Source organism: Scyliorhinus torazame, chromosome 13, assembly GCF_047496885.1.
Source record: "Scyliorhinus torazame isolate Kashiwa2021f chromosome 13, sScyTor2.1, whole genome shotgun sequence".
Taxonomy (NCBI): domain Eukaryota; kingdom Metazoa; phylum Chordata; class Chondrichthyes; order Carcharhiniformes; family Scyliorhinidae; genus Scyliorhinus; species Scyliorhinus torazame.
In genome coordinates, this window is record NC_092719.1 from 227117124 (window position 1) to 227143631 (window position 26508).

General features: G+C 50.5%; 1 protein-coding gene across 4 annotated transcripts in view; it reads left to right on the forward strand.

Moving 5' to 3' along the window:
- The window catches only part of qars1 (glutaminyl-tRNA synthetase 1), a 120441-nt gene that overhangs the window by 59612 nt on the left and 34321 nt on the right, over positions 1–26508 (forward strand). For all 4 annotated transcript variants that reach the window (XM_072473119.1, XM_072473121.1, XM_072473120.1 and 1 more), the window contains exons 12-16: positions 12086–12164; positions 13516–13624; positions 16670–16800; positions 18401–18493; positions 21624–21761. In XM_072473119.1, coding sequence (XP_072329220.1) covers positions 12086–12164; positions 13516–13624; positions 16670–16800; positions 18401–18493; positions 21624–21761 — 550 coding nt within the window. The remainder of the gene's footprint in view (positions 1–12085; positions 12165–13515; positions 13625–16669; positions 16801–18400; positions 18494–21623; positions 21762–26508) is intronic.

Here is a 26508-nt window from a genome sequence, read left to right on the forward strand (position 1 = left end):
CTAGTACAAAAGGTGAAGTCACACGGGATCAGGGGTGAACTGGCAAGGTGGATACAGAACTGGCTAGGCCATAGAAGGCAGAGGGTAGCAATGGAGGGATGCTTTTCTAATTGGAGGGCTGTGACCAGTGGTGTTCCACAGGGATCAGTGCTGGGACCTTTGCTCTTTGTAGTATATATAAATGATTTGGAGGAAAATGTAACTGGTCTGATTAGTAAGTTTGCAGACGACACAAAGGTTGGTGGAATTGCGGATAGCGATGAGGACTGTCTGAGGATACAGCAGGATTTAGATTGTCTGGAGACTTGGGCGGAGAGATGGCAGATGGAGTTTAACCTGGACAAATGTGAGGTAATGCATTTTGGAAGGGCTAATGCAGGTAGGGAATATACAGTGAATGGTAGAACCCTCAAGAGTATTGAAAGTCAAAGAGATCTAGGAGTACAGGTCCACAGATCACTGAAAGGGGCTACACAGGTGGAGAAGGTAGTCAAGAAGGCATACGGCATGCTTGCCTTCATTGGCCGGGGCATTGAGTATAAGAATTGGCAAGTCATGGTGCAGCTGTATAGAACCTTAGTTAGGCCACACTTGGAGTATAGTGTTCAATTCTGGTCGCCACACTACCAGAAGGATGTGGAGGCTTTAGAGAGGGTGCAGAAGAGATTTACCAGAATGTTGCCTGGTATGGAGGGCATAAGCTATGAGGAGCGATTGAATAAACTCGGTTTGTTCTCACTGGAACGAAGGAGGTTGAGGGGCGACCTGATAGAGGTATACAAAATTATGAGGGGCATAGACAGAGTGGATAGTCAGAGGCTTTTCCCCAGGGTAGAGGGGTCAATTACTAGGGGGCATAGGTTTAAGGTGAGAGGGGCAAAGTTTAGAGTAGATGTACGAGGCAAGTTTTTTACGCAGAGGGTAGTGGGTGCCTGGAACTCACTACCGGAGGAGGTAGTGGAGGCAGGGACGATAGGGACATTTAAGGGGCATCTTGACAAATATATGAATAGGATGGGAATAGAAGGATACGGACCCAGGAAGTGTAGAAGATTGTAGTTTAGTCGGGCAGTATGGTCGGCACGGGCTTGGAGGGCCGAAGGGCCTGTTCCTGTGCTGTACATTTCTTTGTTCTTTGTTCTTTGTTCTAACAACTAGTGCATTCCCATAGCAGAGCCAACTGTGGTACAATGGATTTGGCTGTTGCTGCTTTCCCCTGAGAGGTCGTTCCCCCCAATAGTATCCAAAACGGTAAATCTGTTTTGGAGGGGAATGGCCAGAGGAGATTCCTGCACTGCCTGCCTCGCCCTCTTGCTCTGCCTGGTGGTCACCCATTCCCTTCCTGCCTGTTGACTCTTAGCCTGCAGTGTGACCCACCTCTGTATGCGTATTATCCACGATACACTCAGATACCCCAAAGCCCCTAGCCGCCGCTCCCGCTCCAAACCCCAGGCTTCCAGGAGCTACAGCTGGAGACATGTCCAGTGCACCTGCTGTCCCTGGGTACTGGAAATGTTCCTGGCTTCCCCCGTGGAGCAGGAGGAGCACCCTACTGTGAACCCTCCTGCCATGACTTAGCTCTTTAAATTAAACCTTTTGGAAGATACAGAAAGTCAAATAATCTCAATCTATCTCAAGTCCTTCTTCCCTGATCCTCATCACGACAGATTATAGCCGTTACAAACTATAGACCACAAATATAGACCTTACAAACTATAAGTGATAAAGGTAGTAAATACTTACCTGATCATACTCGCCCCGCGTCACTTTTGAATCCTCCCGTCACCTCAGGAACTCCAGTCCAGCATTCCGCTCTCAGTCTCGCTCTTTCTCGGGGATTTCAGACCACTGGCGTACCCCCCCCAAAAAAAAAACCCCACTAATCATGATTTCCAGATTCAATGGGAGGGCCATCAAACAATGTCCTTCTGAAGTCCGCTCCGCCAGCCTTCCGGCATAACTCCGCCAAAATCAACCTGAGTGCACTGGGCACGATGGCTGGAAAATATTTCCCCCACCAGATCCTGTTTTCTCAATTCCCAAATGGCCATCAATGAGAGGGCAATGAAAATGCTTCAAATACAACCTAAATCTCTCTGTAAAGCACAGCAGCATTGACATTAATGACTTGGGGGAAGCTTGCAAAATGGCGACAACTTGTGCATCACCCCGAGTCCCAATGTCTTAATGATGAGGCAGAGCCGGAGTGGAGAGGGAAAGAAGAGGAAACAAATCCTGCTCTCCGGATCCCGCCACCTCACCGACATCCTGCCCCGTATCCCAAAGATCTGTGGGTTGGGAATCAGGGCTGTTCTGTCACATGAGCCGAGTAGACCATAATAATAATCTTTATTATTGTCACAAGTAGGCTTACATTAACACTGCAATGAAGTTACTGTGAAAAGCCCCTAGTTGCCACACTCCGGCACCTGTTCGGGTACACGGAGGGAGAATTCAGAATGTCCAATTCACCTAACAGCACGTCTTTCGGGACTTCTGGGAGGAAACCAGAGCACCCGGAGGAAACCCACGCCGACACGGGGAGAACGCGCAGACTCCGCACAGACAGTGACCCAAGCCGTGAATCAAACCTGGGACAGTGGAGCTGTGAAGCAACAGTGCTAACCACTGTGCTACAAGCTATAGGAGCAGAATTCAATCATGGCTGAATATGTTTCTCATCCCCCATTCTCCTGCCTTCTCCCCAACTCCTGATCCCCTTATTAATCAAGAACCTATTTATCTCGATTAATATATAACCGTGGACGCTCTGTTCTTTAATTGATTGCCTAATTCCTCAAACTGCCAACACAGAACCTCCTTCCTTGTTTAACCAATGTCATTGGTGCCTACGTGGGCCATGTCCACTGGATCCACCTGCCCACCGCAAGTTCCTCAGCCCAGAGCAAATGTCCCGAACCCTGGCACTGGGCAGGCAACACAACCTTAGAGACTCTCGGTCCTGACTATAGGGAACGGCGCCGATTCCCTTGACGATACTTTCCCCAACCATGGCTACATTTGTCTTTTCTCCCGCCACTTGAACGATGCCGGGGTCAGTTTACTCATCCTCCCTCCAGTCCCCCCTCTTGTCCAGACAAGGAGCAAGAATCTTCGTATCTGTTAGGCAAGAACAAGGGCTCCTGATAGTCAGAGAATTTACAGTACAGAAGGAGGCCATTCAGCCCATCAAGTGTGCACCGACCCACACTTAAGACCACACCTCCGCCCTATCCCCGTAATTCAGGAACCCCACCGAATCTTAAGACACTAAGAGACAATTTTTTTTTTTATATAAATATTTTATTGAAAATTTTTGGTCAACCAACACAGTACATTGTGCATCCTTTACACAATATTATAACAACACAAATAACAATGACCTATTTTATAAACAAAAAATGAATAAATAATAAATAACAAAAATGAAAACTAACCCTAATTGGCAACTGCCTTATCACAAGTAACACTCTCCAAAAATATAATTTAACAGTCCAATATATAATTATGTGTAGCAACGACCTATACATATTATACAGTATATATTAACAACCCTGAGAATCCTTCTGGTTCCTTCCTCCCCCCCCCGATCCTGGGCTGCTGCTGCTGCCTTCTTTTTTCCATTCCATCTATCTTTCTGCGAGGTATTCGACGAACGGTTGCCACCGCCTGGTGAACCCTTGAGCCGACCCCCTTAGAACGAACTTAATCCGCTCTAGCTTTATAAACCCTGCCATGTCATTTATCCAGGTCTCCACCCCCGGGGGCTTGGCTTCTTTCTACATTAACAATATCCTGCGCCGGGCTACTAGAAACGCAAAGGCCAAAACATCGGCCTCTCTCGCCTCCTGCACTTCCGGCTCTTGTGCAACCCCAAATATAGCCAACCCCCAGCTTGGTTCGACTCGGACCCCCACTACTTTTGAAAGCACCTTTGTCACCCCCATCCAAAACCCCTGTAGTGCCGGGCATGACCAAAACATATGGGTATGATTCGCTGGGCTACTCGAGCACCTCGCACACCTATCCTCCACCCCAAAAAATTTACTGAGCCGTGCTCCAGTCATATGCGCCCTGTGTAATACCTTAAACTGAATCAGGCTTAGGGTTAGGGTTAGGGCACACGAGGACGACGAGTTTACCCTGCTTAGGGCATCTGCCCACAGCCCCTCCTCGATCTCCTCCCCCAGCTCTTCTTCCCATTTCCCTTTTAGTTAATCTACCATAGTCTCCCCTTCGTCCCTCATTTCCCTATATATATCTGACACCTTACCATCCCCCACCCATGTCTTTGAGATCACTCTGTCCTGCACCTCTTGTTTGTATCGGGAGCTGCGGGAATTCCCTCACCTGTTGCCTCGCAAAAGCCCTCAGTTGCATATACCTGAATGCATTCCCTTGGGGCAACCCATATTTCTCGGTCAGCGCCCCCAGACTCGCGAACTTCCCATCCACAAACAGATCTTTCAGTTGCATTATTCCTGCTCTTTGCCACATTCCATATCCCCCATCCATTCCCCCCAGGGCAAACCTATGGTTGTTTCTTATCGGGGACCCCCCCAAGGCTCCAGTCTTTCTCCTATGCCGTCTCCACTGTCCCCAAATCTTCAGTGTAGCCACCACCACCGGGCTTGTGGTGTAGTTCCTCGGTGAGAACGGCAATGGGGCTGTCACCATAGCCTGTAGGCTAGTCCCCCTACAGGACGCCCTCTCTAATCTCTTCCACGCCGCTCCCTCCTCCTCTCCCATCCACTTACTCACCATTGAAATATTAGCGGCCCAATAATACTCACTTAGGCTCGGTAGTGCCAGCCCCCCCCTATCCCTGCTACGCTGTAAGAATCCCTTCCTCACTCTCGGGGTCTTCCCGGCCCACACAAAACCCATGATGCTCTTTTCAATCCTTTTTAAAAAAAGCCTTCGTGATCACCACTGGGAGGCACTGAAACACAAAGAGGAATCTCGGGAGGACCACCATCTTAACCGCCTGCACCCTCCCTGCCAGTGACAGGGATACCATATCCCATCTCTTGAAATCCTCCTCCATTTGTTCCACCAACCGCGTTAAATTTAACCTATGCAATGTGCCCCAATTCTTGGCTATCTGGATCCCCAGGTAACGAAAGTCCCTCGTTACCTTCCTCAACGGTAGGTCCTCTATTTCTCTACTCTGCTCCCCTGGATGCACCACAAACAACTCACTTTTCCCCATGTTCAATTTATACCCTGAAAAATCCCCAAACTCCCCAAGTATCCGCATTATTTCTGGCATCCCCTCCGCCGGGTCTGCCACGTATAGTAGCAAATCGTCCGCATACAAAGATACCCGGTGTTCTTCTCCTCTAAGTCCTCCCCTCCACTTCTTGGAACCCCTCAACGCTATCGCCAGGGGCTCAATCGCCAGTGCAAACAATAATGGGGACAGAGGGCATCCCTGCCTTGTCCCTCTATGGAGCCGAAAATATGCAGATCCCTGTCCATTCGTGACCACGCTCGCCATCGGGGACCTATACAACAGCTGCACCCATCTAACATACCCCTCTCCAAAACCAAATCTCCTCAACACCTCCCACAAATAATCCCACTCCACTCTATCAAATGCTTTCTGGTGGGCCATCATCATTACCCCTAACAGCCTCCGTATATTCGTGTTCAGCTGTCTCCCCTTCACAAACCCAGTTTGGTCCTCGTGGACCACCCCCGGGACACATTCCTCTATTCTCATTGCCATTACCTTGGCCAGGATCTTGGCATCTACATTGAGGAGGGAAATAGGTCTATAGGACCCGCATTGTAGCTGGTCCTTTTCCTTCTTTAAGAGAAGCGATATCGTTGCTTCAGACATAGTCGGGGGCAGTTGTCCCCTTTCCTTTGCCTCATTAAAGGTCCTCGTCAATACCGGGGCGAGCAAGTCCACATATTTTCTATAGAATTCGACTGGGAATCCATCCGGTCCCGGGGCCTTTCCCGCCTGCATGCTCATAATTCCTTTCACCACTTCTTCTACCTCGATCTGTGCTCCCAGTCCCACCCTTTCCTGCTCTTCCACCTTGTGAAATTCCAGCCGATCCAAGAAGCCCGTCATTCTCTCCCTCCCATCCGGGGGTTGAGCTTCATATAATTTTTTATAAAATGTCTTGAACACTCCATTCACTCTCTCCGCTCCCCGCTCCATCTCTCCTTCCTCATCCCTCACTCCCCCTATTTCCCTCGCTGCTCCCCTTTTCCTCAATTGGTGTGCCAGCAACCTGCTCGCCTTCTCCCCATATTCGTACTGTACACCCTGTGCCTTCCTCCATTGTGCCTCTGCAGTGCCCGTAGTCAGCAAGTCAAATTCTACATGTAGCCTTTGCCTTTCCCTGTACAGTCCCTCCTCCGGTGCTTCCGCATATTGTCTGTCCACCCTCAAAAGTTCTTGCAGCAACCGCTCCCGTTCCTTACTCTCCTGCTTCCCTTTATGTGCCCTTATTGATATCAGCTCCCCTCTAACCACCGCCTTCAACGCCTCCCAGACCACTCCCACCTGGACCTCCCCATTATCATTGAGTTCCAAATACTTTTCAATGCACCCCCTCACCCTTAGACACACCCCCTCATCTGCCATTAGTCCCATGTCCATTCTCCAGGGTGGGCGCCCTCCTGTTTCCTCCCCTATCTCCAAGTCTACCCAGTGTGGAGCGTGATCTGAAATGGCTATAGCCGTATACTCCGTTCCCCTCACCTTCGGGATCAACGCCCTTCCCAGCACAAAAAAGTCTATTCGCGAGTAGACTTTATGGACATAGGAGAAAAACGAGAACTCCTTACTCCTAGGTCTGCTAAATCTCCACGGGTCTACACCTCCCATCTGCTCCATAAAATCTTTCATCTGCTGCCGGCCTCCTTCCAGTCCTGGACTTCGACCTATCCAGCCCTGGTTCCAACACCGTATTAAAATCTCCCCCCATTAACAGCTTTCCCATCTCTAGGTCCGGAATGCGTCCTAGCATCCGCCTCATAAAATTGGCATCATCCCAGTTCGGGGCATATACGTTTACCAAAACCACCGTCTCCCCCTGTAGTTTGCCACTCACCATCACGTATCTGCCCCCGTTATCCGCCACTATAGTCTTTGCCTCGAACATTACCCGCTTCCCCACTAATATAGCCACCCCCCTGTTTTTCGCATCTAGCCCCGAATGGAACACCTGCCCCACCCATCCTTTGCGTAGCCTAACCTGGTCTATCAGTTTCAGGTGCGTTTCCTGTAACATAACCACATCTGCCTTAAGTTTCTTAAGGTGTGCGAGTACCCGTGCCCTCTTTATCGGCCCGTTCAGCCCTCTCACGTTCCACGTGATCAGCCGGGTTGGGGGGCTTCCTACCCCCCCCCCCCCCCCCCTTATCGATTAGCCATCCCCTTTTTCCAGCTCCTCACCCGGTTCCCACGCAGCTGTATCTCCCCCAGGCGGTGCCCCCCCCCCCGCCCATCCCCTTCCATACCAGCTCCCCCCTCTCCACAGCAGCAGCAACCCAGTAATTCCCCCCTCCCACCCCCCCCCCCCCCCCCGCTAGATCCCCCGCTAGCGTAATTACTCCCCCCATGTTGCTCCCAGAAGTCAGCAAACTCTGGCCGACCTCGGCTTCCCCCCGTGACCTCGGCTCGCACCGTGCGACGCCCCCTCCTTCCTGCTTCTCTATTCCCGCCATGATTATCATAGCGCGGGAGCCAAGCCCGCGCTTCTCCCTTGACCCCGCCCCCAATGGCCAACGCCCCATCTCCTCCACCTCCCCTCCTCCCCCCATCACCACCTGTGGAAGAGAGAAAAGTTACCACATCGCAGGATTAGTACATAAAACTCCTCTTTCCCCCCCTTTTAAACCCCCCTCTTCGCCCCCCACATTCGCCCCACCACTTTGTTCAAACGTTCTTTTTAATAACCCGCTCATTCCAGTTTTTCTTCCACGATAAAAGTCCACGCTTCATCCGCCGTCTCAAAGTAGTGGTGCCTCCCTCGATATGTGACCCACAGTCTTGCCGGTTGCAGCATTCCAAATTTTATCTTCTTTTTATGAAGCACCGCCTTGGCCCGATTAAAGCTCGCCCTCCTTCTCGCCACCTCCGCACTCCAGTCTTGATAAACGCGGATCACCGCGTTCTCCCATTTACTGCTCCGAGTTTTCTTTGCCCATCTAAGGACCATTTCTCTGTCCTTAAAACGGAGGAATCTCACCACGATTGGTTCTGGGAATTTCTCCTGCTCTCGGTCCTCGCGCCATCACTCGGTATGCTCCCTCCACCTCCAACGGACCCGCCAGGGCCTCCGCTCCCATTAACGAGTGCAGCATCGTGCTCACATATGCCCCGACGTCCGCTCCCTCCGCACCTTCAGGAAGACCAAGAATCCTCAGGTTGTTCCTCCTTGCGTTGTTCTCCAGTGCCTCTAACCTTTCCACACATCGTTTCTGATGTGCCTCATGCGTCTCCGTCTTCACCACCAGGCCCTGTATGTCGTCCTCATTCTCGGCTGCCTTTGCCTTCACGACCCGAAGCTCCCGCTCCTGGGTCTTTTGTTCCTCCTTTAGCCCTTCGATCGCCTGTAGTATCAGGGCCAACAGCTCTTTCTTCATTTCCTTTTTGAGCTCTTCCACACGGCATTTCAAGAACTCTTGTTGTTCAGGGCCCCATGTTAAACTGCCACCTTCCGACGCCATCTTGGTTTTTGCTTGCCTTCCTTGCCGCTGTTCTAAAGGATCCACTGCAATCCGGCCACTTTCTCCTCCTTTTTTCATCCGTATCCAGGGGGGATTCCCTTCTGGTTTACCGCACAGTGTTTTTAGCCGTCAAAATTGCCGTTGGGGATCCTTCAAGAGCCCAAAAGTCCGTTTCACCGTGAGCTGCCGAAACGTGCGACTCAGCTGGTCATCGCCGCACCCGGAAGTCCTAAGAGACAATTTATGTAAGGCCTTTGACAAGGTCCCTCATGGTAGACTAGTACAAAAGGTGAAGTCACACGGGATCAGGGGTGAACTGGCAAGGTGGATACAGAACTGGCTAGGCCATAGAAGGCAGAGGGTAGCAATGGAGGGATGCTTTTCTAATTGGAGGGCTGTGACCAGTGGTGTTCCACAGGGATCAGTGCTGGGACCTTTGCTCTTTGTAGTATATATAAATGATTTGTAGGAAAATGTAACTGGTCTCATTAGTAAGTTTGCAGACGACACAAAGGTTGGTGGAATTGCGGATAGCGATGGGGACTGTCTGAGGATACAGCAGGATTTAGATTGTCTGGAGACTTGGGCGGAGAGATGGCAGATGGAGTTTAATCCGGACAAATGTGAGGTAATGCATTTTGGAAGGGCTAATGCAGGTAGGGAATATACAGTGAATGGTAGAACCCTCAAGAGTATTGAAAGTCAAAGAGATCTAGGAGTACAGGTCCACAGGTCATTGAAAGGGGCAACACAGGTGGAGAAGGTAGTCAAGAAGGCATACGGCATGCTTGCCTTCATTGGCCGGGGCATTGAGTATAAGAATTGGCAAGCCATGTTGCAGCTGTATAGAACCTTAGTTAGGCCACACTTGGAGTATAGTGTTCAATTCTGGTCGCCACACTACCAGAAGGATGTGGAGGCTTTAGAGAGGGTGCAGAAGAGATTTACCAGAATGTTGCCTGGTATGGAGGGCATAAGCTATGAGGAGCGATTGAATAAACTCGGTTTGTTCTCACTGGAACGAAGGAGGTTGAGGGGCGACCTGATAGAGGTATACAAAATTATGAGGGGCATAGACAGAGTGGATAGTCAGAGGCTTTTCCCCAGGGTAGAGGGGTCAATTACTAGGGGGCATAGGTTTAAGGTGAGAGGGGCAAGGTTTAGAGTAGATGTACGAGGCAAGTTTTTTACGCAGAGGGTAGTGGGTGCCTGGAACTCACTACCGGAGGAGGTAGTGGAAGCAGGGACGATAGGGACATTTAAGGGGCATCTTGACAAATATATGAATAGGATGGGAATAGAAGGATACGGACCCAGGAAGTGTAGAAGATTGTAGTTTAGTCGGGCAGTATGGTCGGCACGGGCTTGGAGGGCCGAAGGGCCTGTTCCTGTGCTGTACATTTCTTTGTTCTTTGTTCTTTGTTATGACATCTCGACCCATTTGTTTTAATTTCATTTTAACTGTCTTTTACCATTTCTTTCTTTCTTAATATACATTTAATTTCCCCCCCCCAATCTTATCCACCTTTCCTGCACCTTTCTCCTCTTTGCTTCCCCCTTCCCCTCCCCCCACATCTGCAGTTCATCCTCTGATGTTACTTTCTCTGCTGTTTGGCCTTTCACATCTTTTGTTCTCTCTGGGGACTGCCATTAGCGCTCTTTCCCCTGGGTTTCTGTGGCCATTAGCACCCGGTTTTCCTGGGTTTCTGTGGCTATGACTCATCTTTCATTTGAAATGAAATGAAAATGAAAATCATTTATTGTCACAAGTAGGCTTCAAATGAAGTTACTGTGAAAAGCCCCTAGTCGCCACATTCCGGCGCCTGTTCGGGGAGGCTGCTACGGGAATTGAACCGTGCTGTTGGCCTGCCTTGGTCTGCTTTCAAAGCCAGCGATTTAGCCCTGTGCTAAACAGCCCCAGATTTTCACTCCACAGAATAAATATTCCCCACATTCTCTGTTAGCTTTGACAAAGAGTCATTGGACTCGAAACGTTAGCTCTTTTCTCTCCCTACAGATGCTGCCAGACTTGCTGGGATTTTCCAGCATTTTCTCTTTCGTTCCCTTGGATCCCTCTACCTGCCTTGCTTTGAACATACAGTGCAGAAGGAGGCCATTCGACCCATCGAGCCTGCACCGACCTACTCAAGCCCTCAGTTCCACCCTATCCAAGTAACCCTTCCTAACCTTTTTGGACCCAAAGGACAGTTTATCACGGCCAATCCACCTACCCTGCACGTCTTTGCATTGTTTGTGGAAACCGGAGCACCCGGAGGAAACCCACGCAGACACGGGGAGAACGTGCAGACTCCGCACAGACAGTGACCCAGCGGGGAATCGAACCTGGGATCCTGGCGCTGCGAAGCCACAGTGCTATCCACTTGTGCTATCGTGCTGCCCATATCTTGCCGTCTCACCCTGCTGTCCCTGACCATTGACAGAATTTAAGGCAGTTAGTCTAAGGGGTGTGATGGCCAGGTAACTCTCCCCCTCCCTGATGTGTCGCAATGTCTGAAGCTCAGATTCCAGCTCACTAACTCTGAGCCAAAGTTCCTCGAGCAGCCAACAGTTGTTCCAGACATGGTCACTATGAACCACAATTTGGTGCAGCAGCTCCCACATGTTGCAGCTACAACACATCACCTGGCCCTGCATCCCTATTTTATTTATTTAGAATTGCTTGAATTTGGAATTTGTTTGTTTTCGCTTGCACCACTAATCTTTACTTCCCACATTCTGTTCCCTACGTATCCTCCAAAGTCAGGTAGAAGAGGGAAAGATTCCCCTACCAATCACTTACCTGTGATATCACACAGACGTGTTCGCTCTACACTAGTGCTACTGCAACATATTCTCCAGCTCTACCCCCACCGCCACCACCCTCACTGCTTCCTTTTGCCCCGCGTCACTTTCTCAACCCTGGTGTCACCTCAGGGGCTCCGCCTCTGGATTTGGTGAAGGTTTGCTGCACTGCTCTTTTTAACGTGTTCCGGCGTTCCGAGCAGCGGCTCCCCTCCAGGCTCCCACCCCGGTTCCCCGTGCCTCGGCCCTCGCTGCACTGCTCTTTTTAACGTGTCCCCGGCGAGGGGCAGCTGGTGACTTCTACAGAAAGAGGCCTTTCGACACTTGGCTGTGCTCCAGCCTGACTGACCCAGAAGGGATGAGAAGCTGGTCAGTATGCTGCTGACATTCCCTCTGGTAACTCGGGCACATGGGGTTTGTCCTGATAGATCTTGATCCAGGCCTATTCTACTTTTGGATAAAATGTAATAGAAAAATCTTCACCTTTAGGACCCTTCACTTAAAATGATGTGTGCCAGCTGCGCACTGACTGAGTAGCTTGAGGACAGAGCAGTGTTGGGCTGCTGCTAACTGCAGTTATTTTTTCAAGGTTACAAGCCGTATGCAGTGACTCACGCTTCTGACTATTTTGACCAGCTGTACGAATGGGCGGTGGAACTCATTAAAAGGTGAGTCAAATTCGCAATTGCACCAATCTACCCGTCAGACTGATATTGGTGTTTATGCCTCACATGTACCTCCTCCCACCGCTCTCCCATCTAACCGGATCAGCATAACATTCCCAGCCTTTCTCCTTTGTGTGTTTTCTTGTTTAAATCCAATAGTTTCACAGTCACCATTACGGATACGAGTTTTTATTGCCGATTTATTTAATTCAAACTCCCAGCTGCCATGGTGGGATTTGAGCTCCTGTCTGAATCATTAAGCACTTGAATTACAAGGCCAGTAACATAACCGTCGTGAAGCCATAACAGTCAGTGAGTTATTACTGACTATCTTATGTTTAGGACCCAGAGTCTTGGACGCTCCACAAGTTAGAGAATTAATAAAAATAAACATTTAGTGCTGGAATTTGCTTGGAGTTTACTCATCAAACTAACCGATGAAAAAGTAAGAGAAGTGAATATGCTGACAAAAATACGGTATAGGCGGAAACACGGGTGCGCAGTTTTTAGCACTGCTGCCTCATGGTGCCGAGGTCCCAGGTTCAAATCCCGACTCTGGGTCACTGTCCGTGTGGAGTTTGTAGATTCTCCCCGTGTTTACATGGGTTTCGCCTCCACAACCCAAAGATGTGCAGGGTAGGTGGATTGGCCACGCCAATGCCAGCAAAACTAAAGAGCTGGTAATTGACTTCAGGAAGCAAAGTACTGTACACACCCCTGTCAGCATCAACGGGGCCGAGGTGGAGATGGTTAGCAGTTTCAAATTCCTAGGGGTGCACATCTCCAAAAATCTGTCCTGGTCCACCCACGTCGACGCTACCACCAAGGGCAGCGCGGTAGCATTGTGGATAGCACAATTGCTTCACAGCTCCAGGGTCCCAGGTTCGATTCCCGGCTTGGGTCACTGTCTGTGCGGAGTCTGCACATCCTCCCCGTGTGTGCGTGGGTTTCCTCCGGGTGCTCCGGTTTCCTCCCACAGTCCAAAGATGTGCAGGTGAGGTGGATTGGCCGTGATAAATTGCCTTTAGTGTCCAAAATTGCCCTTAGTGTTGGGTGGGGTTACTGGGTTATGGGGATAGGGCGGAGGTGTTGACCTTGGGCAGGGTGCTCTTTCCAAGAGCCGGTGCAGACTCGATGGGCCGAATGGCCTCCTTCTGCACTGTAAATTCTATGATAATCTATGATTAATCTAGGACAAAGGTTCGGCACAACATCGTGGGCCGAAGGGACTGTTCTGTGCTGTATTTTTCTATGTTCTATATCTATTAAGCAGGAAAATTCGATCAGGGAAATATTCTGAGATTTTATTGAACTGCTGAGTTTTGAAAATCTTGTTGTTTTCACGGTCCTGCAGGGATAAGGCGTACGCATGTCACCAGAAAGTGGATGAGATCAAAGGACACAATCCACCCCCATCCCCCTGGAGAGATCGGCCTATCGAGGAGTCTCTCGTTCTCTTTGAGGTAAGGAGAAACGGTGTCATAGCCGTAATCCAGAGGTTTAGACTAGAGCTCGGGGGTCACGAGTTCAACTCCGCAACTGGTGGGATTTAAGTTTAATTGTGTAATAAATTCAACCAGTTAATGAAATATCTGGAATTAAAAGCTGGTCTCAGTAATGGTGATGAAATTATCACAGTTGTTATAAAAGCCCATCCTGGTTCAATGTTTCAATGGAAGGAAATCTGCCATCCTTACCCGGTCTGCCCTACATGTGGCTCCACCCCAGCAATGCGATTGACTCTTATCTGCTCTATGAATCAGCCACACGAATCGCTCCGGGGACAGGCAACAAATGCTGGTGTTGCCAGCAGCCCCCACATCACATGAAATAATGTTTTAAAAGACAATAAACAATTATTCAGCTTGTGGCGACCATGGGGCATTGTTGGTGGGTCGTCTAAACACTGGCCCAAGGCCCCCACTGGCAAAGGAATGGATAATGTCCCCCACCATCAAAATAAAACAAACCTGGCAGCTTCCCAATAGACTACCAATAATTGCAGGGTCAAAGGATCCCTCAGCAGAAGGGTTTTTGGGAATGTCAGCATTTACAGGGAGTCCTGGGAATGGATTTCAAACCAAAGTAATCAACTGTCCAGCAGCCATGGACACACCCATACCCACCGTCACAGCCTTCGTGAAAGTGAACCCTCGGAAAGCAATGGTCCTGAAGGAGTCCCTGGCCGTGCACTCCGATCCTACATGGACCAGCTGGCAGATGTGTTCGCGGACATCTTCAACCTCTCCCTACTCTGTTCCAGAGTGCCTCAACAACTACCGTCCGGTGGCCTTGACATCGATCATTATGAAGTGTTTCGAGAGGTTGGTCATGAGGCGCATCAACTCCATACTCCCAGAATACCTAGATGCACTCCAATTCGCTTACCGCCACAACCGGCACACAGCAGACCCCATTTCCCTGGCCCTACACTCATCCCTGGAGCATCTCGACAACAAGGACTCCTATGTCAGACTCCTATTTATTGACTACAGCTCCGCCTTCTACACCATAATCCCAGCCAAGCTCACGTCGAAGCTCCAAAATCTAGGACTTGGCTCCTCACTCTGCAACTGAACAAAGAAAATTACAGCACAGGAACAGGCCCTTCGGCCCTCCCAGCCTGCGCCGATCCAGATCCTTTATCTAAACCTGTCTTCTATTTTCCAAGGATCTACTTCCCTTGTTGGTGTCCCTGTCTCCCTCACCAATCCTAATCTGCGGTGTGACCAACTCACTGAACGTGCTATCCACGACCTCCTCAGCATCGCGGATGCTCCAAAGTGAGTCCATCCGCAGCCCCAGAGCCGTCATGCGGTCTAACAGGAGCTGCAGCTGGACACACTTCCCGCACATGAAGGAGTCAGGGACATCGGCCGCGTCCCTGAACTCCCACATTGAGCACGATCCTCGACTTTCTGACCCACGGACCACAATCAGTAAGAATAAACAACAACACCTCCTCCACAATAGTCCTGAATACCGGGGCCCCGCAAGGCTGCTTACTTAGCCCCCTACTCTACTCCTTGTACACACACGACTGTGGCAAAATTCGGCTCAAACTTAATCTACAAATTTACTGACGATACGACCATAGTGGGTCGGAACTCAAACGACGAGTCAGAATAAAGGAAGGAGATAGAGAACCTAGTGGAGTGGTGCAGCGACAACAATCTATCCCTCAATGTCAGCAAAACTAAAGAGCTGGTCATTGACTTCAGGAAGCAAAGTACTGTACACACCTCTGTCAGCAAGAACGGGGCCGAGGTGGAGATGGTTGACCGCTTCAAATTCCTAGGTGTAAACATCACCAACAATCTGTCCTCGTCCACCCACATCGAAGCTACCACCAAGAAAGCACAACAGCACCTATACATCTTCAGGAAACTAAGGAAATTTGGCATGTTCACATTAACTCTTACCAACTTTTACAGGTGCACCATAGAAAGCATCCTATCGGGCTGCATCACAGCCTGGTATGGCAACTGCTCGGCCCAGGACCACAAGAAACTTCAGAGAGTCGTGAACACCGCCCAGTCCATCACACAAACCCCCCTCCCATCCATTGACTCCATCTACACCTCCCGCTGCCTGGGGAAAGCGGGCAGCATAATCAAAGATCCCTCCCACCCGCCTTACTCACTCTTCCAACTTCTTCCATCGGGCAGGAGATACAGAAGTCTGAGAACACGCACTAACAGACTCAAAAACAGCTTCTTCCCCACTGTCACCAGACTCCTAAATGATCCTCTTATGGACTGAACTGATCTCTTCACATCTCTTCTCTACTGAGCAGTACCACACTCCGTATGCTCCACCCGATGTCTGTGTCTATGCATTTACATTACGTATTTACATATGCCCTATGTTGTGGCAGCACGGTGGCACAGTGGTTAGCATTGCTGCCTCACGACGCTGAGGACCCGGGTTTGAATCCCGGCTCTGGGTCACTGTCCGTGTGGAGTTTGCACGTTCTCCCCGTGTCTGCATGGGTTTCACCCCTACGACCCAAAGATGTGCTGGGTAGGTGGATTGGCCATGCTAAATTGCCCCTTAATTGGAAAAAATAATTGGGTACTAAAATATATGCCCTATGTTTTTCATATATGTAACGATCTGAGTTGATTGTACGCAGAACAATACTTTGCACCGAACCGTGGGACACGGGACAATAAATCTGAATCTAGATTGACAGCTAACATCTTGGGGAGGGGGTGGCTGTTGTATGGATCAAGTGGGAGAATTTTGATAATTCATTTCAGAGTCAACAATAATGTGTACACAGAGCTCTGCATGTAGTTGCAGACTGCTCCATCTAGTGAGAGTGCTGCACTTTGCACCATTCTGCTCGAACCATGAATACCCCATTGCCTGAGAATGCTCATCCATAACTGGTCTTCTCCCCGAGGTTGCGGTTTTTCCGTATTACAGGGGCTCTAATTTGCTGGGTTAAGCTGGGTTGGGCCTGCCTCGGACTAAGCTCCTTTCTTTCTCTGCCTGTCTGTCAGGAAATGCGGAAAGGGATGTTTGCAGAGGGAGAGGTGACACTTCGTATGAAGCTGATTATGGAGGATGGCAAGATGGATCCAGTGGCTTACAGAATCAAATACACACCACACCATCGCACCGGGGACAGCTGGTAAGCAGGGCGCGTTTACTCTGTAATGTGTAGGGGTGTTAAATAATAAACAGTAAATCTAGTGTCTGGAGTCAGCCTCTAGCACGACTCCCGAGGCAGAGAGGGCTCACACTGAGCTATTCTAACTCTGACTTGAGAAAAGCAAAGTGCAAAGCTCAGCACCAGAATGGACCATTCAGGTTTTGAAAGGAACACAGAGTATTCCTGAGGCCCACAGGAAAGTTTAAGCCTCCCCTCCAGCCAATCTCCACTCTGACTGAATTGCTGAAAAGCAGCCCTTGCCTGGCCACCAGCAGGAACTAGAGAGAGAGGCCGATTGGCTGCCGGTTACTGAGGTTAAAATTCCAGCCTCCAGAAAGCTAAAATCCCGCATCCCTGTCCCAACGCTGCTGAGCCCCATGTACTGTACACCAGCTCTAGCAGAAGCCCCCCCCCCCCCCCCAGCCCTAGCAGAAGCTGCTCCCCGCCGTCCCCCAGCTCTAGCAGAAGCCGCCCCCCCCCCCCCTCCCCAGCTCTCGCAGAAGCCGCCCCCCCCCTCCCCAGCTCTAGCAGAAGCCGCCCCCCCCCCTCCCCAGCTCTAGCAGAAGCCCCCCCCCCCCCTCCCCAGCTCTAGCAGAAGCCGCCCCCCGGCCAGCGGCACTGATCCCGCCCGAGTCACTGTCCGCAGCCAGCACGCCAGGTTCCCGACCGCTGGCAGCGCACGTGGCCCGGGAACTCGGCCCATCAGGGGGAGAGCAAGACAAGTGGGCGGCTGATGACGCGCTACCGGAGTTGCGGCTGCGTGCGGTGCGCCTCCCGATGAAGCCGATTTGGAGGGGGCAGAGCATTGCGAACCCGCGTCAATATGGCACCTGCCCCAATTCCCATGTCGGAAGCCGTTCTCCGCCCGATCGCCAATTCCGTTTTCAGCATCGGGCTACGAAGAATCCCGTCCAAGGTTTATTGCTACATTAAATGTGAATTTCAAAATAAAGCTGAATGAAAAAAGGAACAACTTTTCGAGCAATTGAGCAATGTAGCTCTAAATCGATAATATTGAAGAGTAAGGAACAAAGATCACCATGAGAGTGAGAGACAGAATCTCTCGCTCTCGCGCGCACCCGCCCTCGCAGGCTCGCGCTCGCACTCTCTCTCTCCCCACTACCCCTATTCAGCAGAGACCCCTCCTGTCGCCAGTGTTACTGCTCTTGCAAATAAAGACTGCTTCCCTCCCACATTTCCTGATGAGTAAGACAGGGAGGTTTGCCTATTAATGGCGGAGCAGTTTCAGAATATTCCACTACAATTAACGGCATTTTTAAAACTACTTCTGGGGACCACTTTGGGTCATTTGCAAGCCACATCAGCCCATGTTAGACAAGTCTGTCCTAACCTGACACCCTTCACTTTTGCTTCCTGGTCAGCAATCACTGCTCTGCCTTCTGTTCTGACATAAAGAACATTGAGGCACCTTGCTGCTGTGACATGGTAGAACTGTCAATTGTTGCTTTCTGGTTGCCAGTTTGCAGACTGAAGCTTGTGCCGGCCCCGTGTAGTTTGCTGTGCTCTATGCCAGTGCTCTCCGCAATCTGAATTCACTGTTTTTACCTGTGTTTTGAAGGTGCATCTACCCCACCTATGACTACACTCACTGTTTATGCGACTCCATTGAACACATCACACACTCGCTCTGCACCAAAGAATTCCAGGCTCGGTAAGTCAGAGATAGAGATTAGAGAAAACCTTCCTCTCATGGGTCATTGGTGTCTCAGAAATGTGCCGGAGTTGGGGCCTCTTTAAAGGGTGTTGCTTGGTATTGATTAGACATTGGCTTGATATCTGTAAACCTATATTTATATCGGATTGAGATCTGTAAATCGATATTTCGGATTGAGATCTATAAATCTATGTTGATATCAGATATTAAGATCTGTAAATCTATATTGATTTTGGATTTAGATCTGTAAACCTATATTGATTTTGGGTTGAGATCTATAAATCTATATTGATTTCGGATTGACACAGGGCCACGGGGAGAATGGGGCAGTGGGATTAGTGTGGGGATTGATACAGGGCTATGGGGAGAGCGGGGCAGTGGGATTAGTTTGGGATTGATACAGGGCTATGGGGAGAGAGTGGAGCTGTGGGATTAGTTTGGGGATTGATACAAGGCTATGGGGAGAACGGGGCAGTGGGATTAGTGTGGGGATTGATACAGGGCTATGGGGAGAGCGGGGCAGTGGGATTAGTTTGGGATTGATACAGGGCTATGGGGAGAGAGTGGAGCTGTGGGATTAGTTTGGGGATTGATACAAGGCTATGGGGAGAGCAGGGCAGTGGGATTAGTTTGGGATTGACACAGGGCTACAGTGAGAGAGTGGGGCAGTGGGATTAGTTTGGGGTTTGATGCAGGGCAATGGGGAGAGAGTGGGGCAGTGGGATTAGTTTGGGATTGATACAGGGCTATCGGGAGAGCGCAAAGCAGTGAGTAGGTTTAAAAGTTTAGGGGACAGCCAATCCCTGGTTCATTTCCCAGAGCAGTGCCTTGACCAATCAGAATCCACTTGCCAACGAATCAGCACTCTTCTCTTGCAGCGTAAATTGTTCCCCATTACCGTTGGTCATTTCCTGCGAGCTAGCCTGATGAGTTCAAGAAAAAAGCTTTGATAGAATATGCTTTTAATTGGTTCATGGTAAGTGGCCGTCACTGGCTAGACCAGCATTTATTTGCCTCGAGATGGTGGTGATGAGCTGCCTTCTTGAACCGCTGCAGTCCATATGGTGTAGGTACACTCACTGTGCTGTTAGGGAGGGAGTTCCAGGGTGGCGCCCCACGACAGTGAAGGGACGGCCGATATATTTCCAAGTCAGGACGGTGAGTGACTTGGAGGGGAACCTCCAGGTGGTGGGGTTCCCATTTATATTAGGTTTGATTCCCCGCTGGGTCACTCTCTGCGGAGTCTGCACGTTCTCCCCGTGTGTGCGTGGGTTTCCTCCGGGTGCTCCGGTTTCCTCCCACAGTCCAAAGATGTGCAGGTTAGGTGGATTGGCCATGATAAATTGCCTTTAGTGTCCAAAATTGCCCTTAGTGTTGTGTGGGGTTACTGGGTTGTGGGGATAGGGTGGAGGTGTTGACCTTGGGTAGGGTGCTCTTTCCAAGAGCCAGTGCAGACTCGATGGGCCGAATGTCCTCCTTCTGCACTGTAAATTCTATGATCTATGATAATCTATGATAAGTGAGGGCTTAAGTGGCTCGGTGCAAACTCGATGTGCCGAATGGCCTCCTGCACTGTATGTTCTATATGCTGCTCTTGTCCTTCTAGATGGTCGTGGCCATTGGAGGCTTGCCAAGTTGTTGTGGTACATCTTGTGGGTGGTGTGCACGGCTGCTGCTATGTGTCGGTGGTGGAGGGATTGAATGTTTAAATCGGTGGATGGGTTCCAATCGAGCAATAGCTGGAGATAGTGCAGGGTGGTGATGTCACATAACAACAAATCAGAGGCCCAGGCTATGCTGAAAGCTGGTCTCAGTAATAATGACCATGAAATTATCGTCGATTATTATATAAACCCACCTGGGTCACTAATGTCCTTTAGGGAAGGAAATCTGCCGTCCTTACCTGGTCTGGCCTACATGTGACTCCAGACCCACAGCAATGTGGTTGACTCTTAATTGACCTCTGAGGTGGCCGAGCCGGACACTCCGTTCGAGGGTACTTAGGGATGGGCATCAAAGCTGACTTTGCCAACGATGCCCACAACCCATGCAAGAATACCAAAAATAGCGGCTTTGTCCAGGATGGTGTCCAACATCTGCTTGGAGTTGGACTCATCCAGGTAAATGGAGATTATTCCACCACATTCCTGACTTTGCCTTGTAGATGGTGGATGTGCTTTGGGGTGTCAGGAGGTGAGTTACTCACTGCAGGATTCCCAGCCTCTGACTTCTCAGAATTATTACGGTGCAGAAGGAGGCCATTCGGCCCACTATGCCTGCACCGGTTACAGTATTTATATGGCTAGTCCAGTTTAATTTCTGGTCAATGGTAACCCCTAGGATGTTGGCAGTGAGGGATTCAACTGTGGAAATGTCATTGAATGTCAAGGGGCAATTGAATTCAATAAAGAAGTGGAATTAAAAACCTAATGAAGACTATGAAACCTTGTCAATTGTCGTAAAAATCTATCTGCTTCACTAATGTTCTTCAGGGAAGGAAATCTGCCATCCTTGCTTGGTCTGGCCCACATGCAACAGTGCCACAGTGATGTGGTCAACTCTTAAAATGCCCTCTGAAATGGCTGTGCAAGCCACTCCGTTCAAGGGCAAAGAATAAAGCCTCAGCCAGTGACCCACACACATCTCATGAAAAATAAAACAAACGTTTTTAGACCGGTTGAATTGATGAGAAAGCGTCCCCACCCCGAGCAGAGGGGTGAGGTCTGTGGCCGGAAACAGTTCTGCATCCCCACCCCGAGCAGAGGGGTGAGGTCTGTGGCCGGAAACAGTTCTGCATCCCCACCCCGAGCAGAGGGGTGAGGTCTGTGGCCGGAAACAGTTCTGCATCCCCACCCCGAGCAGAGGGGTGAGGTCTGTGGCCGGAAACAGTTCTTTCAAAATAGTTTGGAAAGGATTTTTCTAGGTGACATTTCTTGTGTCCCGAATCTGCTGTTTGGCTGTCTCTCATTTGGTGCTAAGCTGTGCTGACCAGAACAGCCCCTGGTTTGAAACCTGGTTAGTGCTGAGTTAGCTAATCTCCGGTACAGGTAAGTGAACCCTGTGGAAGGGGGAGGAAGATGTCTGAGTGGGTTTAAGGTGCTGACTTGATGCCATATATTTCCTTCAGGCGTTCATCCTACTACTGGCTGTGTAATGCCCTGGACCTGTACTGCCCTGTGCAATGGGAGTATGGACGGCTGAATCTACACTATACAGTGGTGTCAAAGAGAAAGATTATCAAGCTGGTGGAGACTGGTGTCGTGAGGTAAAGGATTGTATTGCATCATTTGGTTCTTTGTTCTCTGTGGTTGAATATTCTTATTGCAAAACTGAAACCTTGAAACCAGGCACTGTCTACAATTAAACCTCCGAGAATGATGTTTAATGAACAGATCATTGGTGCATTAATATGTGGGTCTCCGTGGGGCAGCTGATCCTCGGTAAATTGATTTAAAATCTGAGATTGATAGATTTGTGTTAACCGGAGGTTTTGAGGGATCTGGGGTAACAGCGTGGTAACATAATGGACACGTGATCCAGAGACCGGGACTGATACTCTGAGACACGAGTTTAAATTGGACCATGGCAGCTGGGAAAATTAAATTAATTAAATAAGTCTGGAATTAAAAGCGAGTCTCTGACACAATTAATCAATTGTTGTTTAAAAACCCATCTGGTTCACTAATGTCCTTTAGGGAAGGAAATCTGCCGTCCTTACCCGGCCTGGCCTACATGTGACTCCAGACCCAGAGCAATGTGGTTGACTCTTAACTGGCTCTGAAATAACAAGCTACTCAGTTGTAGCAAAGCCACACACAAAACTGTAATGAGAATAAAACCCAATGGGCGACAGGCAAGGACCTAAGCACCAGACAAAAGGCAAACCAGCCCAGTGAACACTGCAGTCTATTCACTCATACATAGGGGCTTGTGCCAAAACTAGGAGACCTGCCCCACAGCCTGACCTGAGTATTTCCACCATTTCCAATTACATTTGTGTTATTTGCAATGCCTGACAATCAAGCTCACAGAATCGTACCTAATAATGCCCCAGGCTCCTATCTCCATCCCTGAGTGTCCTGTCCCACTGACAGGACACACCAATCCGGGGTCAGAACAGTTGTTTACAATCAGCAGGAAGTTGCTCTGGGAATCTTCAATATTGACTGTGGACACGGTAGTACAATGGTTAGCACTGTTGCTTCACAGCACCATGGACGTGGGTTCAATTCCCGGCTTGGGTCACTGTGCGGAGTCTGCACGTTCTCCCCGTGTCTGCGTGGGTTTCCTCCGGGTGCTCCGGTTTCCTCCCACAAGTCCCGAAAGACATGCTTGTTAGGTGAATTGGACATTCTGAATTCTCCTTCAGTGTACCCGAACAGGCACCGGAATGTGGTGACTAGGGGATTTTCACAGTAACTTCATTGCAGTGTTAATGTAAGCCTACTTGTGACAGTAATGAAGATTATTATTATTCTGAAGCTCACTGCATTCGGTCAAACATAAGCAAAGAAACTTGGGCCTTCCACCCCCCCCTTCAACTGATGAATCAGCACTCCACCATATCAGTAACCGCTTGGAAGACGCACGGAGGGTAACATGGACAGTGGACAAAATGTATCCAGACTGGGACTGCAGCAGGTGATGAGAACACCATTGCGTCCTTCGCCAATCTACCTGTCAACCTATTACAGAGGAATATACCCATGACCGGATTGGTTAAAATGATTGTAGCACAGACATTGTGGAGATACAGTCCTGTCTTTGGGTTCAGGTTACCGCACCGTGCTGTGTGGCATGACCATGTGCTAAATGAGCAGATTCGGAACAGATCCAGCAACTCGAAGCTGGGCATCCATGAGGGGCTGTAGGCCATCAACAACAGCAGCATTGTATTCAACCACATTCAGTACCCCCATGGCCTGCCATATCCCACACTCTAACATTACTATCAATCCTGGTTCAATGGAGAATGCAGGAGGGTATACCAGGAGTAGCATCAGGCACACCTAAAAATGAGGTGTTGACTTGATGAAGCTACAACATGGAAGTACTTGTGTGCTAAACAGCATAAGCAGCATGCGGTAGACAGAGCTAAGTGATCCCACAACCAATAGGTCAGGTCAATGCCCTGCAGTCCTGCCACATCCAGTGATGAATAGTGGTGGACAATCAAACAACTAACCAGAGGACGAAGCTTCACAAATATCCCGATCCTCCATGCTGCGGGAAAGCCCAGCATGAGACAAGAATGAAGCATTTGCAACAATCTTCAGCCAGAAATGCCACATCAATGATCCACCTCCTCCAGAGGTCCCATTCATCACAATTCTCTCCCAAGTGATATCAAAAATCGATTGTAGGTTTTGGATACAACAAAGGTTATAGGCCAGCATTATGGGTGTAGTATTAAAGCCTTGTCTCCAGAACTAACTGCACCACCAGCTGAACTGCTCCAGTGCAGCAACAATACTGATACTATATGGAAAATTGCCCAGGTAGTCCAACCCAGCCAATTAGCACACTGCCATCTCAATCAGCTTAGTGATGGAAGGTTTCATAAAGGTGTCATCAAATGGTACTTACTCAGCGATAGCTACTCACCAATGCTCAGTTTGGGGGCTACCAGGGCCACCCAGCTTCTGACATTGTTATAAATCTCCCTAACGGACTTCCGGGTGCGGCTATGCAGAGCTAGGTCGCATATTCGGTAGCTCCCGCTTGGAATGGACTTTTGGGCTCTTTTACAGGGCCCCCACGGCATTTGTTTGACATTTCCCGGTGTGGGAAGAAGACTGTAACATTCCTCTGACAGTGTCCCCCAGGAATGTTACGTCTTTTGGTTACCAGACCCGGCAGAAACAGTAAAAGATTTGTCTGTAACTGCAGGGGAAAGAGGAGCCTCTTCCAGCATGCAGGCGGGGGAAGGGCAAGCTTAAAGCTGCAACCTGACTTGAGGGCCTCTAATAAAGGTGAATTCTAGCAGCAGAGGGAACAACTGTGAAGAGATCTACCAAGGCCATTGAAGAAGCGGGGACGAGGCTTCCGGTGGCGGCCATGGAGGAGTAGGTCGCGTGTTCGGCAGCTCTCGTCTGGAACTTACTCTCAGACCTTTTTCAGGAGTTTTCACAGACGTTTTGGGGCAGATTGGTGAAGCGAACACTGCGAAAAGGATTCCCTCTCGAGACTTCCGGTTGCGGCTATGCGGAGCTAAGTCGCACATTCGGCGGCTCCTGCAAAAACGGACTTTTGGGCTCTTTTCAGGGCCCCCAAGGGCACTTTTTCGACGTTTCCCAGTGTGGGAAGGAGTTAATAATAGCTCCCCGTCAGTATATGGCTTTAACTAAGAGCGGGGCGACAAAAAAGGTGGTGGTGGAACAGAAGAAGGGAGGGAAGAAGGACAAAATGGCGGCGGGCGGAGACCAGGCAGCGTGGAGGCAGTGGGCGGAGGAGCAACAGGAGGGTATCCAGCGCTGCCTCAGAGAGATTAAAACGGACCTGCTAGAGCCGATGAAGGCTTCTATTGATAGGCTGCTGGAGACACAGACGGCCCAGGGGGTGGCGATCCGAGAGGCTCGACAAAAGATCTCTGACAATGAGGACGAGATCTTAGGCCTGGCAGTAAAGGTGGAGGCGCACGAGGCGCTCCACAAGAAATGGCAGGAGCGGTTCGAGGAGATGGAGAATCGGTCGAGGCGGAAGAATCTGCAGATTCTGGGCCTCCCGGAGGGGCCGGACATGGGGGCCTATGTGGTCACCATGTTGAACTCGCTGATGGGACCGGGGTCCTTCCAGGGGCCCCTGGAGCTGGAAGGGGCCCATAGAGTGTTGGCGAGGAGGCCCAAGGCTAATGGGCCTCCGCGGGCGGTGCTGGTGCGGTTCCATCGGTTTGCCGATCGGGAGTGTGTGCTCAGGTGGGCCAAGAAGGAGAGGAGCAGCAGGTGGGAGAACGCGGAGGTTCGGATATATCAGGACTGGAGTGCGGAGGTGGCGAAGAGGAGGGCCGGGTACAATCGAGCGAAGGCGGTGCTGCACAGGAAGGGGGTGAAGTTTGGCATGTTGCAGCCGGCGCGACTGTGGGTCACCTACAAGGACCTGCACCATTATTTTGAGTCTCCGGAGGAGGCGTGGGCCTTTGTTCAGGCCGAGAAGCTGGACACAGACTGAGGGTCGAGATGGGCAATTGGGGACTGCGTGGATATGTTATGCCTATTTTTGGTTCGCGGGGGGGGGGGGGGGGGCCTTTGCATTGTTTTGGGTTTCTTTTTCTCTGTTTTTCTCTTTCGGGTTGGGGAGGGTGGTTGGGGCGGGTTGGGCACTATTTTGGTTGGTGGTGAGGCCTGGTAGGTGGAGAGCACGGGCTTTTTTCCCCGCGCCGAAGACTGGGGGGGGGGGGGGGTGCGGGGCGGGGAAGCGAGGATTGTTTCCCGCTCTTAGAACGGAGGGGGGAGGGGGAGCGGGAGAGGAGGGTGTGCCACACAATGGGGGGAGTCGAAGGGGAGGCGGGAGTGGCCGGGGTCAGCAGGAGTCAGCTGACTTGCGGGAGTGCAATGGGGGGAGTAAACCAGCTAGGATGGGTCCTGGGTGGGGGGGGGGGGGGGGGGAATTGAGTTGCTGCTGCTAAGGTCAAGGAGGAGCTGGAGCGAGTGGGGGGGTCGAGACGGGGGTATGCTGCTGTGGGGAACGGGCCGGGTGTGGGCGCGTGGTTGGCCGAGGGGGGGTCATGGCTAGTCGGCGGGGGAGGGGGGCGGGTAGCCCCCTGATCCGGCTGATCACCTGGGAGTGTAAGGGGACTGAATGGACCGGTTAAGCGGGCCCGCGTGTTCGCGCACCTGAAGGGGCTTAAGGCGGATGTGGTTATGCTCCAGGAGACACACCTGAAGGTGGCAGACCAGGTAAGACTGAGGAAAGGGTGGGTAGGTCAGGTGTTTCACTCGGGGCTAGATGTCAAAAATCGAGGGGTGGCGATCTTGGTGGGAAAGAAGGTGTCATTCGAGGCGTCGAGCATTGTG